This window comes from Lacerta agilis, chromosome 9 (genome assembly GCF_009819535.1).
Source record: "Lacerta agilis isolate rLacAgi1 chromosome 9, rLacAgi1.pri, whole genome shotgun sequence".
Classification (NCBI taxonomy): Eukaryota; Metazoa; Chordata; class Lepidosauria; order Squamata; family Lacertidae; genus Lacerta; species Lacerta agilis.
This window is the reverse complement of record NC_046320.1, coordinates 52,441,056-52,456,074: the sequence shown is the minus strand read 5'-3', so window position 1 is coordinate 52,456,074 and position 15,019 is coordinate 52,441,056. Positions and strand designations below refer to the sequence as shown.

Genomic DNA, 15,019 nt, shown 5'->3' with positions numbered 1-15,019 from the left:
GCTTCGACCTATGTTTCAACTGCCTTTCCAGGTATTGTTTATGTTCCCATGTCAGTTTGGGTGCATGCTCTGTGAGAAGGAGTTTGGAAGCTTCCATTTTAGTTTAACCACAGTTTAGGGTGTGTCTAAACACTAAACTGTGGCTAAACTCAACTACGGTTAGTAGAAACAAGGCAGCTTCATAAACCATGGTTTGAAGTTGGCTGGTTTTTCTGGGTTTGGACAACAATGCAAACTATTTAATGAAAAGAAACTTCCTAACGTGCAAGCCTCTGAACTCCATTGCATGGTCGGAGAGGAGTTGGTCAGGATTAGCTAAGAGATGTAATTCTTATTCCTGTTGTGATAAACCATAATTTATCTGAACACAGCCACTGACAGTGATAATTACCGGTAAATGAGTCCTTTAAAGATGTTAGTGTGTGCCTTGCAGAATTTAACCAAAGTCCATCTTGTTCAACATTCTGTTTTTCAAGTTACCAGCTAGGTGACCTCAGGTGTTTATGAGAAAAACAGCATGTTTGACTTCTAGCCTACTAGTCTTAACTAGTGAGGGAGAAAATGAAATATTATATTTATTTCGGGTCCACCATTGGATTCTTGCATTTGCATAAGGTGTATAAGAAAGTTGGGGCATTTTTTTCTTGTTATGTTTCAGCTTCTGTCAAGCAGATTCACTAGGGATTTAAATCATGAAGGCATGAAAATTATTATAGCACACAGAATTATATGTTCTGCAGTAAATAGCATCAAAGGAGCTACTACAAAGAACAGGAACAATTAGAGAGATGGGTTTTTAAAAGCTTATATGGCCACAATTATTTTCATTATCCTTGTTATTTCCATAGCTAGTAACCTTCATCTCTCCCTGTCTTTCGTTGGTCTCTTCATGACTTTCAAGGATAGTAGGGTCAGTCCCATATAAATGTAGATTTGATGTATTTATGTATTTTTTTTCCAATTGCAGTGCTGAAGTATAAGAAAAATGATGAAGACGAATCCCTGAAAGAGAAATTTGCAAGACTAAACATTCACTCAATTAGTAAGAAATCGAAGAGGGTCACTGGCCACCTGAAAATTCTGACTGGAGGAGAACCTCAGGTATTTAGGTGTCTGGAATTTTTCTTTACAGAGTGTTTTAAAGGGTGTAAGCTAGGAGTGGAGAAGCTATTTTGCTCCATTGGCCGGACCCCTAATCAGGGTTGGTCTTGCAGATCAGATTTGACAGGTGGACAGGACTGCCCACTGGGAACTGCAGCACAAGGCTTATTGATAGCCCTGTGCTTGGCATTTTCAGAAGAAAGCCTGGCAAGAAGAACTCCTGTGTTTCTGATGGGGCTGCTTTTCCAACGGGATAAGAAGGGGCAATGTTTGTATTGCGCCTTCTGCTCTGGGATGGGCTTGTTGCTGCAGCACAGAGGTTCAGGAGAGTCCAACCATCACGGTCACGCCCTTGGAGCCAGGTAGCTGCAATCACACAGTCTTTGCAGCTGCTCATATGATGGGACTGTCCATCATTAATAGATTTATCGTGGCAGGAAGAGGTCTTGAGAGCACAGCAGGCAACATTCATTCTGGCTCCCTGTTTTGCAATGGAATTCAGGAATCCAAATGGATATTGCATTCATGTTTCTCAAACAAGGGGCACATTCCCCCACTGGCAACCTTCTGTGGGGCAACGTGTCAGGAGTGGGCAGGGCTGGAAGCCATAGTACGTGACACTAGAGTAAAAAAATGGGCACAGCAATGGATGGAATGACTACGTTGATATAGTATGCTATGCCACACAAAGGCCAAAGGTTTCTCCATCCTGGCAAGTAAGAGGCATTATGATGGCTCTTGAGAAGAGTGTGGGCAATGAATGTGGCCTTATCAGCTGTGCAAAATGATGGTGGCCATTGTGAATTAAATCCTATGTTACATCTGGACTATGGAGACTAGGACCAGGTGGCCACCATTGCATTATAAGAGAACAGGGGAGACGTTCATGGTGAGTTTCGGCACCTCTCTTTCTAGAAAAATAGCACTGACTAAGACTGCTAATGTAGTTCTCCCAGTCCCCAGAGTGAGGCCTGTTTGGATGAGCCATGTGACTCTCCCACATCTTCCAAACTACACAACACACACACACACACACACACACACACACACGTTATAACTATCTGCTAGCGGCACTCGCAGCCTTCCAGTGCCAGCCACCGTGAAATGTCCTTAATTGCGAAGAGAAGCTATTTTTATTCAGACAGTAAATTCTCCTTGGTTTGGTGTTCTTTTTGCAAACACTTTTCAAACTCAAATACTGGAGAAACACTTTGAGTGGGGGGAGGAGATGCTGCTTTTATGAATGACTGAGCATCCTCCCCCCCTTTAATTAGAGGTTCAGAGCACTCACATTTCACATCTCTGACATCTGCAGCAACTCCTACAGCATTAGAAGAGAAGACTAGATTTGACACTTCCAAGGTTGTTGCCATCATCTTCTCTCTCTCTCCCTCCCTCTCTCTCTCCTATGCAAAGAAAGAAAACTGAAGCAAATAAAAGTATGGGTCAGCCTCTGAAATAATAGGAGTCTCTCAAACTTGGCGCAAGTATTAACTCTGCAGATGTACAGTAATGAGCAGAGAGACAGACAAATGCATGATATAAAATGATGCATTGCTTGTATACATTTTTATGCAAGCTAAGAGAGCATCATAAAGATGAAAGTCTAGGCAAGTGTCATAAAATCAACCCCGTGCTTCTCTGATATCTTGCTGACCCTACTTAACAAGCAAAGGGAAATTTCTGTCACTTCTCTTATGCTTCCTACTCCTCCTTTTCTTTTTGCTGTTAAAGCTTTTAACAGCTGCATTTGCTAACGTGCGTGTTCCAAGCATGCAGGAGATTAGCAGGCGTTTATTAACTGCAGCGGGATGGCCTTGCAATCCACACTATGTTCAAAATCTTTTACCCTGTAGCGGGCAGCATGTTGGGGTTGTCATGCTCACCTGATCTCCTAAAAGCTGAGTCACTGCTGCTTACCAGGAGAGAGAAATGGTGGGTAGGTTGGCGCGGTGCAAATGTACTGCCAGAGCCAATCCAGTGCTCCTGCCAATACATTTGCACTGTGTCAACCTCCCTGCTGTCTCAGTCCCTCTCCTTGTACCTCCTAAATAAGTAAATAAGCACAGCTATCAGGAGGTCTGGTGCGGCAACCTCATGCCACACACTATGGCTTCTATCTCATGAAAGAGGTTCACATTTCTTCATGAGTGGTCCAGACAGAAGTTTTGCACTGCCCTCATTCTAGGGTGATGCTGTTCCCCTACTTCATATCTGCTTCACTGTCACAGTCGTAGATATTTGCATATGTATGCCTGAGAATTTGTATTATTATTTAAAAATATTTATATACCTTTGTGTAAAGGTAGAATAGGTATCAATCACTAGCAATGAAAGTTAGAAATTGCTAGCTAGAAAAGGTGGAACTCACTAGCAATAAAATTAACGGAATAGAGCAAAATCATAAAAATTTAAAGCGGACAGAGGAATAGCATTCAAGAACAGAATAAAAACAATAGCATCAATGGAGCAGTTTAAAAAGCAGCACCAGAAAAACTCCAATGAAAAAGTCATGGCTGAGCTGTTAATCAAAAGGTCCCACCACAGAAAAGTCCCTGTCCATCATATTCACTCTTTGTGCTTCAAATGGTGGGGGGATATGGAGCATGATCCCAGGCAGCAGGCAGACTCATAAGGGTGGAGAACATCTATCTATCTATCCATCCACACAAACATACACTCCTTTAATTCATCTGCACTTTTTGTGGGAGTTAATTGATTATACAGAAGGCAGACTCATCAATGTGGAGGATGTCTGTTTGGGTATCTCCATTCATAAAAACACACTGTACTTCTTCAATTCTTCACTTTCTGCAGAAGATACAACTTACTGGTTGCTTAGTGTTCCCTTCTTAAGTTCCCACACTACATCTCTCCCCCACCACCAGCAAATTTGATCAAATTTGTGACACTGTTGTCTTATGATAATTGCATAAATTCAGCATTGCTTTTAAAAGAATGAAATGGAACTTGTAATTCTGAGAGCATGAACATGGGCAAAGGGATTGAAATGAAGTGAAATGTGGCAAGATATAGGCCTGGTTTGGACACAATGCTAAACTATGGTTTAGCGTTCTGTGAATGAGCTTGTGTGAGCCTTGGACTTATGCACTCGTCCCTTCTCTAATGCAGCTTTTAGGAGGAGATTGAAAATTGACACAAAAGCTTCTAGTTAGCCATGTTTTAGCATTTCATTTGAATTGAAACAAGTCAGTTGCATAAGCCAAAGTTTGAAAGTGTTTTGTAGGCTAAGACTAACCACAGTTTGTCTGCATCCAGAAGAAACAACAAATTACAGTTAAAAATGAAAATGGAATCTTCCAACCTCCTCTCGTCCTCTTGACTTTGAGGAGAGGGAGTCCAAACCCAAAGTTGGCTCAGCTCATTCATTCCAATAATGATAAGCCAGAATTTATCACTATGTCTGAATGAGGCCACAGTCTAGGAGCACTTAAAGCTATACTTGTACGATAACTTCAGTGGAAGGAATGCAGAGATACTTTATGCAATATCTATGCCGGTGTTAGGGCTACTCCACCAATTACTAATGAGTGGCCTCTGCTCCTGATCTCAGTGTTGCCATGTGTTTTAGGTGAAGGATGAAACTTTTAATAAAGAGGAGAAGTTATTTAGAAGTTTGGAGAAGACAGTCAAACTCTGCGTGAAGAATATATCGGTGTCTCTACAGCATCTGAAGGTGAGTGTTAATGCAGCACAACTAAAAAAAGAATCCATTTGCTACTTGCACGTTGCAAGCGAATATTAGCTGCTTCTGAATGAGTGTGAAACTTGAGTCCACTGGATGAGATGTTTTAGATCAATCAGGATGAATTCTCAAGTTGCATAATGATATGAAGGTTAGACCTCAATTAGTGTGACTCCTGGCAAAAGCTTTTAGGTCTATATTAGTCCAAGGCATGGGTGGCTCCATGTCCCTCTGTATGCTGCTTGACAACAGATCCCATTATCACTGACTGTTGGTCATGCTGTTTGGGGCGGATGAGAAGTGGACATCTGTGGGGGCTGTAGGTTCCTCATCCTTGGTCAAAGGCCTGGTGCAGAATAAGATGGTTGTTTGCAGGGTGGTGTAAGCACAGGCGAAAACTAAAAACACTTCCTGGATCAACTAGGAAATATGGCAAATCTAAACGAGAGAGATTGTAGCAGAGTCCAGTCTCTGCAGGGATAGTTTCCTGCTTGGGTAGATCTTTTCACATGAGATCCTCTGAAACGTACTATGCATTGGTGCACCTCATTCTGTTTTAAGTGAATATCAAGTCAAGCAGAATTCTAGATTTCTTAGTGGGGATGTCATCCACTGAAACATGTGCTAGCATTGGAGGGGAATGCAGACTGCTTTGCACATGGGTGGGGAACCTCCAGATTTTGCTGGGCTACAATTCCCATAATATCTGACCATTGACCACACTGGTCAGATGGGAGTTGCAGTCCATTAACAACTGCATGGGCCACAAATTGCCCAACCTTGACCTAGCCGTTTTATTTCCTTCATGTGCATCCTCTTCCATTTGCGTGTGTACACCTGAGCACGCACATCTTTTGCCCATTTCATCATTTCCGTCATTTCCAGGAGTCTACGCTTCTAGCTGCACAGAACGTAACCGAACTTCAAGATTTTCTGCACGAGAAAGAAGATGAGGAAAGTGGCTCTTCAAACACCTTGATTAATGCTGAAAAGCCCAGCGAACGATATGTACGTCCTTGAAAGATGTTGGTTTCAAACAAAAGATAAGGGATAGGGAGTTTAAGAAAGTTAAGCCAGCAGAAGGTGTTTTGTTTTTGTTTTTTTATCCAGCTTCCTGAAGCCCTGATTTATTGCAAATAAAAAAAACACCTAGCCTTCCACAATGAGGAGGAAGGAAGATTTCAGCCCCAGTCAGTCATTACTGGCATGAAGGGGCAAAATGAGTAAAAAAAGGGCTGCCACATGGTTCCTTCCAGCTTTACACATGTTCAGGGAAAGTGTTTGCAGCAGAAAGGCCTCTGTACTTGTTTAGGCAACCAACACTATCAAGAGCCAAGGGTTCTAAATTCAGGGTAAATGCGTTGATAGCCTTACAACAGTTTTTTCTGGAATCACGTTGCATCACAAACAGATGTGGCGTGAGTAGTTCTTGTGTTGGATCAGGGCTATACCCTGTGATTAATTCTGTCCTCATTCCTCGGGCACATCTTTATTTATAGATTTCTATGCTCCCCACCCCACTCTTTCACTCCAAAATTGAGAGGTTTACAAAAATATGGTAACATAGCCAATGGAAACATTAAAATAATTATTGCACGTTACATAATTAGCATCATTAAAAAGCGACTTAACCCATCAGTTCCTAAGATGCATTTATTTGTTTGTCTTATTGCCCTTATAGCCCACCTTTTCCTGCAAGCAGCTCCAGGTACATAGTTCTCCCCATCCTCATTTAATCCCCACAACAAAAACCCTTTGAGGTAGGTTAGCCTGAGAAGCCCAAGGTCACCCAGCGAGCTTCATGGCTGAGTGGGGATTGGAACCCTGCCCTCCCAGGTACAAGTAGTCAAACCAAAGGAATGATACAAGGTTGAGGTGAGACATACTTCAGAGGGAAGACCATTCTGGGGATATGTAACTGGTGCAGAAGGAGAAATGTTAGCTTTAAAGGAGGAGAGGTGGGTGGTGAAGAGAGCCAGTGTGGTGTAGTGGTTAAGAGCGGTGGACTTGTAATCTGGTGAACCGGGTTCGCGTCTCCGCTCCACCACATGCAGCTGCTGGGTGACCTTAGGCTAGTCACACTTCTTTGAAGTCTCTCAGCCCCACTCACCTCACAGAGTGTTTGTTGTGGGGGAGGAAGGGAAAGGAGAATGTTAGCCGCTTTGAGACTCCTTAGGGTAGTGATAAAGCGGGGTATCAAATCCAAACTCCTCCTTCTCTTCTTATTTGTCTCTCTTTCCCTACCTGTGCACATCTAGGCAGAGCAAGTAGAGAAGATGGTTTTGGTCCCCCTGTCAGCATTGCAGGCCCTCTTCCCAGGCCCTCAGAAGCTCATCCAGAAGCGCTATGACAAACTGCTGGATTATAATAGCTACCACCAAAAGGCGGCGGGAGAGGAGATGGATTTGGCCAGGAAAGAATACGAGGCTCTCAATGCCCAGCTGGTGGAGGAACTCCAGACGTTTAACCGGGCAGCAAAGCAAATCGTGACCAACTGCCTGTGTTGCCTCGTCACTCTTCTGCGGGGGGTGATGTCATCAGCTCTGCAATCCTATTCCACGGGGGAATCCTTGACATCGGTAAATCGTCTGCAGATATGCACACATTGAGATGATTGCAATTAAGGTTGCCTGTCTGCTATGCACCTTTGAAATCTTATTTAAAAAACCAAAAGCCTATGAGAATTATGTTCGACAAATACTATGAACTTGGTTCACACCCACACCATACACTTAATGCACATTTAAAGCACTTGGCTTCCCTCAAAGAATCCTGGGAACTGTAGTTTATCCCTGAGAGAGCTACATTTCCCAGCACCCTTAACAGACTGCATGAAAATTAGGGCAAGGGCCACCTCCAATTCTGTGGTTTTATGATGAGGTTTATTTCAAAAAGTGAAAATCCAGACACAAAAGTTTTGAGCTTTTTTTGGGGGGGGGGAATTGTTTATTTATTTATTTTTTAGGAAAATCTTAAAAAAATCAATGCTTCAGACATGGGCTGTCACACAGCTGGGTTTCCCCAGACATTTTTCTGCTTTTCGAACATTTTTGACGGACAAATCTCAGCTATGTCCGGACATATGGCAGCCCTATTTTGTGAGCCAGTTCACCCATAACACTAAGCCAAACCATGGTTTAGTGTGAACGTCCAGATGTGTGGGTTCCTGGAGAGAATATTGTGACTGCTTTGCTCCTCTGGTCCTGCTGCTGCTGTGAACCAAGGCACAGTTTGGTTTAGTGCTATGTCCAAACCCAGGCTTGTGGTTTATCTCTCTCCAGTTAAGCAACCAGCTTGGTTTCTTCCATGACTTGCCACTCGGGATTTGAAGTTGTCTGATCTGGATGATACCAGAGCAAAAAAAAAATCACTGTGGTTAGGCTATCTCTATCCAGAATTAATCCTGGATATAGTACAGCTGCAGTCCGATGCTCATTGATTTGGAATTAAGCCCTGTTGAACTCAATTAAACCGATATGGGGGCTGGGCTGCCTGGGTTATTAAATGATTGTGTGCTTGGGCAGTTTCACCTTCCCCGCTGTCCCAGAAAATGACATGCTTCTTAGCATATTATTTGGTTTCCCTGTAGTGCGGTTCTGCCAGTGTGTGAAGAGTGCCCTCTAGCGTCCTCTGGTTCAACCAGGTTTTGTGTCACCTGGTTGGATGTTGTTTTCCTTTAATTGACTCAGCATTGTTGCTAGGTAATAAGTGCTTTTCAACGTGTATGTATTAAAATGAGTTTGATATATGCAACTGAGCAGCGGTGGGAAGCCTAGTTCTCCTCTCATGTGCAGTGGCGTGATGGAAGGAAAATGAAAACAGCAAAAGGAATATTTATTTGGGCGAGAGAGAGTGTCCTAGTGTATCCACTCCTCAAATACACACATGCAAGATAATGAGGGCGTGGGGACGTCACACTAAACCGTAGTTTATCTTAATGAGCATAATCTCTCCAGATTCACGCCCTCCCTTCCCTCTCTCATTCTTTAGCATGGCTGCAAGGAGGAGTTTGGAAGATTCTACTTCCACTTGTGATTAACCACAGTTTGTTGTGTCAGTCAATTTTGGGAAGCTCTGGTTAATCTTAACCTTGACAAGTTTCCAAAAATCCAGCTGCAAACTGTGCTTTACAGAGCTGGTTTGTTTAAAGTAACCACAGTTAAGACTGAACACAGTTCTGGTTTCGTGGAACGTATCAGGCTATGGTTAAAAGCAGAAACGAAAGATCCCAAACCCCCATTAGCCATGGGGGAGAGGGAAGCATGGAAGCTTTTGAGGTAGGCTTATTCATATCTTGCTAAACTAGGCATGGGGAACCTATGGCCCTTCAGATGTAAGTGAATTCCAACTCCTGTAGTCCTTAAACATTGACCATGCTGGGCCAGGGCTGATGGGAACTGGAGGCCAACAGCATCCAGAGGATCATAGGTTCCTCACCCCTATGCTCAAGGGATAGCTAGATATATACTAAAGGATATCTAGATTAGGGTGGTCTTTTTTCACCCATGGGAGAAGATAGCTCAGTTGGTAATCTCAGAGTGATTGGTTCATGCCACATGTTGGGCAAAAGATTCATTCATTGCAGGGTGTTGGACTAGATGGGTCCTCGTGGTCCCTTCCAACTCTACAATTCTATGATTCTATGTGTTGTTGGCATCAAAAATTCAGCATTGTGTCTGCAGAAAGTCAAGGGGTACAACGGGAAAGGCTTTCCCTGCTGAGCTTCTTCCAGAAGCCCCACCAGGGGGAAAAGCAGTGACACTGTTTTAAGCCTGCTAAATGAGAAACAGCATTGTGTGTGTGTGTGTGTGTGTGTGTGTGTGTGTGTGTGTGTGTGTGTGAACACACACACATACTCCCCGATCCATCACAGCTTGTGACTAATCATGTAAACCTGAACCTCTTTTGAACTTACAGCTGTCGTCTCCAAGCATCAGCGAAGTTCAGCACCAGGTGCTCGAAGACATACACAGTCTGAATTTTGTCAAAGAAAACAACAGCATAAATTTCATTGAGAGAAAGCTGAGCTTTGAAAAAAAGAAGCCAACCCCTCTCCAGGTTTGTAGCATACATTTGACAGGAGTCCCTGTTGAAGGTTTGGGACTAGGAAAAGCAAAATGCAGGACGGAGAAGTAAATATATAGAAAACACATTTTTATTTCCAATTGAATCTACTGAAAGCTAAATGTCTTTAGCTTCCCTTCCCTTCCAACCCTATTCTTTCACCCATGCACTGTTAAGGCCCCAATCCTACTATGCCGTTTTACCTGGGAGTAAGTCCCGTTTGAGTTGTTACAAACTACTGCTGTGTCAACAGCAGTAGCTGACTGGGCTGCATGTCAGTTTCAACTGTCTTAACTTTCTGTGGGTTGTTCTACTGTCTACTTTCAATACATGAATATGTACACTTTATCTTTTAAATCAGCAGTCATTTGCTTTGGAAAGAAAAGACTAATATTGCTTATAAACTTGGGATATGAGTCTTTTTCCCCTTTGCAAAAAAGCTGCAAAACTTTTAGCTGATCCTCAAAAAAACAGGGCTTTTCCCTTTGCAAAAAAGCTGCAAAACCTTTAGCTGATCCTAAAAAAACAGGGCTTTTAGAGGAGGAAAACCAGAAAAAAATATTTTTTATCTTGTTTCCTCCTCTAAAAACGAGGTGCGCCCTATGGTCCGGTGCGCCCTATGGAACGCAAAATACGGTAAATGTGGTGTAAGTTCATCTTAGTCTGGATCCAAAGTTTCGTTGAGTTTTAACAGGACTTAACTTCCAGGAGGTATGCATAGCAGTAAAGGGCAGGATTCAGCTAACAAAGCCCTGCACAAGGTTTTCTGCTTGCACAACAAATAACCACTTGGGGGAATTGTTGTTGTGTTGTCGTTGTTGGCACCCGTCGGTCCCAAGAGACAACGGAGTGCACCTTCAGGAGGGAAGTCAAATTGCTCTGTTAGCAGCAGCAACATGACCTCCCTGGGGTGTATGCAGGTCCTGGGCTGCCCAGATAACAAGACCCCTCTCTCAGCCTCACTGATGTGGTCCAAAGGAAAGCAGAGAAATACAGCTTGGGGGAGTAGCTGGCATTAATCAGGGGAAAGGCACAAGGATCAGGAGTTAATCCCTCTTTTCTGAAGGATCATGTTCCCAATCTGAACTGGGTATCTCTCTGTTATTAACATTGGGCAGGGTGCAGAAATGCATGAGATCTCTCCTATTGCACCTAGTCTGGTCCAGAACTCCAAAACAGTGTGCCTAGCAATGCATTCCTCTGAAATCAAACGCCACCCTGTGCCATTCCTCTCCGAAACATGCTTAACATTTCATTCCACAGCCCTTGGCAACACCATTGTCGTAAGCTCCTCTTCAATTTGTGCATATTCAGTCCACAGACACACATTTCCCACTACACATCTGTATAGCAATTCTAATCTTCCGGTGTATTTTTTTTTTATTACACAGGAAACCTTTAAATGCCTTTCATAGTGATGGCAGGTGATTTTATTATTATTTTTTTAAAAAGAGGTGCTTGGATTTAGACGTGTCTAGTGCACAATGTCGCCAAGAGCTGTGTAGAAGTCCTGCTTGTCCTATCTCGGTAACTTCCCATTCCATATCTAAAACAGCATAATCCGTGGATTACTGGTTTCTCAAGCCTTGTGATGTTACACGTCCCTGTCACTTTTGTGCAGGGTGACTTCAAAATGCTTCCCATTAATTGACACTGACACTGATAAGTGCATTAAGACGGGAGGCGAAGGCAAATTTCCTCTGCATGACTATTCATAGAGGACTAATCTTACAGCCGTCAAAGTAAAATGCACAGGTACCTCAGACTACCTGCCATGTACAATAAGCCTCTGTTCGCTGGAGCAATTTGTACACAGCTTTACCCTGTGTATTTAATGCCATGGCACTGCAATCTGCCCAATAGTTCATGGTTAACAATAAGCCCAGCAGCCGATTTCCACAAAAACCCTACTTACACGAGCAGTTTACTCACATAGGCAGTGTGAGATCAGGCCCGTCTTCTACGAAATGACAAATCACTGTGTACGAGCAGTTATTTTCCCAGGTCAGTGGAAATGAGCGTGAAACTAGGCATGGTGTTAAAGTGTACTTAATATATATATATTGAATAGCATTCCCTGGGGGCAGCTGATAACTAGCGGGGGGTTAGAGCAGGTGAGGAAGGGAAGTTTAACCCTTTCTTCCCGTGCTACCAATGGAGGGTTTCAGCCCTGTGAAAATAGCTTCAAATGAGTGTTTTTTTGTCAGGACTCTGGGAAAGAACCAAACCATCTTCCACATGTGCTGCATCCTTTGAATTGCAATGCCATAGGAAAGCATATTCAGGGTATATACTGTAAACATTCCTGCTGCTCTTTTCTCCACCATATATGACAATCTCTGTCTCATTCACTTTCCCAATCAATCCCCATCACACTCCCTTGGGCAAGTCGATATTATTCAGTATCTCCTCTTCTTCTTTGGCGATCGCTCGTAGCCCAGTAAGACTGTCTTCCAAAAACATGGTTTTAACAGTGAGTCCATAAATATCTAAATTCAGTATCTGAATAGGTATTTGAAACCTGGTAACCCATGTCTTGATAGGGACCCAGGTGGCGCTGTGGGTTAAACCACAGAGTCTAGGGCTTGCTGATCAGAAGGTCGGCGGTTCGAATCCCTGCGACGGGGTGAGCTCCTGTTGTTTGGTCCTAGCTCCTGCCCACCTAGCAGTTCGAAAGCACGTCAAAGTGCAAGTAGATAAATAGGGACCGCTCCAGCGGGAAGGTAAACGGCGTTTCCGTGCGCTGCTCTGGTTAGCTAGAAGCGGCTTTGTCATGCTGGCCACATGACCCGGAAGCTGTCTGCGGACAAACGCCGGCTCCCTCGGCCTATAGAGCGAGATGAGCGCCGCAACCCCAGAGTCGGACACGACTGGACCTGATGGTCAGGGGTCCCTTTACCTTTAACCCATGTCTAAATCTAGCATGTTGCCCATTGGAATACTCTTGCTTATTTCAACAAAGAGCCATGGCTAAACCACATATAGCATTCATTGCCCCTTTGTATTTAACACACATGCTTCTTTAAAAAATGCAGATAGTGGCCACAGAGTTGTGTTGATAATTGAAAGTATGTCTCAAAGCTGGGGTTTTGTTTTGTTTCCAGCCTGAATTCCCACGGCAGGCTGAAAGCCACAGGTCTGTGATACTCTCCACATACAACTCAGACTTGCTGTACCAAGCCAAGCGCAAATGCAACGCCACTCAGGAGTTTGATATTGATCTCTACGAAGGAGAATTGGTGGCTGTCGTGCAACGAAAGGATCCTTTCGGAAGTACTGGCAGGTGGCTTGTGGACACTGGAAGTAAGTCCTCAGGCACATTCATCACAATATTGGACGTCCTTTGGCTGTGATGGTTATTAAATATGGACGCAAGAGCCCTGTGATCTCAGCTTCCACCTTGTGCCACAGTGACTTCTTGCGGAGGTTGCGAGTAGTATTCTAGCCTGCCCATGTCATGGCTCACATCACAAGTACCTAACCTAGCATGAGTGACATTATCCTGAGTAAGGATTTGGCGCTGCTGGTGCAAAACAGAGTAACTTCCAACATGATGGAGTTTACAGAAACACACAAGCTGTTCTTAATTTATATTCTATCCTGCTTGCACTGGGTTTCTGAATTGCAGAATTCTGGTCTTTATATATTGCTTCCTGTTTTAAATAAAATCTTTAAAATCCCAGACTGAAGTCAAATACAAAAGAAAAAAGAAAATTAAAATGCACATTTTATAGTAGCACAGATAACACAACTAAATAAGTTATCTAAGATATCCATGGAAATATGTGGAAGAATATTTTGAAAAAGAAGGTTTGAAAACGGAACTAATGATTTGCTTAGATTAAGTTACGCACATGGGAGATTTAAATTATATACATATATATATATTGTTGCCGTTTTTTTGGTTCGTTTGTAAGAATGAGAGTAACTAAATTATTAGTTAGAGTAATGAAATGAGTATTATACTAAGAAAACCGTTGTAGAAGCAATATGGAGTCATATTTTAAATTTGATGTATAATTTGAAAGAAAGTATTGTTAATTTATGTTTATTATTTGTGTGATGCAAGATTTAATGTTTTGTTGTGTTTTATGTTTGAAATCCTTTTTTCAAAGAAACATAAATTTAATAAAGACTTATTTTAATTAAAAAAAAAAGTTATCTAAGATATCCTCTTAAACATCAATGTAAGCTAAAACAACTGACATATTGGGTGCCATAACAACTATTAGCAGATCCAAAATACAACAGATGCAACCAGCATCACCCACCGAGTAGGCAAACATGTATTTATAGGTAGCAGCTACATTCCCACCTCGGCAGCTATCTCTCCTACTTACATGGGATAAGGCATCACCCACAATACAGTATTTCATTTCCTCCTTCACCTCCAAAGGCTAAAGCAACAAAAAAGGAGGAGGCACTCTTGCCCTCTTCATGACCCCAAAGGGCCAACCCCCCCCTTTTTGTTACCCCTTCCATGTCGCCCAACCCAGAGTGGTCTTCCACAGCACAACAGCACTAGTTGTGAGACTAGGGACCTCCACTGGCTTCTGCCCAGCCTCACTGGGGGGGGGGGGGAATTATGGACCAGACTAGGTACAATGAGAGAACATGGTGGGAAACAGGAACCAAGTGGTCTCCCCGCTGCTTCCATACTCCTTATGGGTGGCAAGCCTTTATTTGCTTTTTATGAAGGACTGGAGAGCAGGGAAGCACATCCTAATTTCTTTTAATTTTCCTCCTCCCTCCCTAGTTTCGAAAGGATATGTCTACTCCTCCTTCCTGAAGCCCTACAATCCAGTGAAGGCACAAAAGGAGGCTTCAGATGCCAGTTTCTGTGACGACGACTTTGATAACATCAGCCTTTTTGTCTCCATGAGGCAAACGGATGACGGGAGCACAAAACCCGCAGGGCAGCACAAGAGAAGCGGAAGCGGCTCTTCCTACAATAGCCTGTGTGAAAAGGCAGCTGTTAACGGGACAGAGGTGGATTGCTTCTACGAAGTGGACGACCAAGACGTAAGCATCGTGAGTTCACCTTCTTTCCCCTCCTCCTTGTAGCTGCTTGCTCACCTTGTTCTCTCCAGGTGTGTGAACAGCAAGGAGGAGGCACACAAATGAGTAGTGGCAAGGAGGTGGTCCCCC

General features: G+C 43.3%; 1 protein-coding gene across 1 annotated transcript in view; it reads left to right on the top strand.

Moving 5' to 3' along the window:
- ARHGEF38 (Rho guanine nucleotide exchange factor 38) overlaps positions 1-15,019 on the top strand; it is a 47,052-nt gene that overhangs the window by 30,507 nt on the left and 1,526 nt on the right. The window contains exons 7-13 of the mRNA XM_033160712.1: positions 968-1,101; positions 4,694-4,798; positions 5,693-5,815; positions 7,066-7,386; positions 9,725-9,865; positions 12,976-13,174; positions 14,628-14,893. Of these exons, the coding sequence (XP_033016603.1) occupies positions 968-1,101; positions 4,694-4,798; positions 5,693-5,815; positions 7,066-7,386; positions 9,725-9,865; positions 12,976-13,174; positions 14,628-14,893 (1,289 nt within the window). The remainder of the gene's footprint in view (positions 1-967; positions 1,102-4,693; positions 4,799-5,692; positions 5,816-7,065; positions 7,387-9,724; positions 9,866-12,975; positions 13,175-14,627; positions 14,894-15,019) is intronic.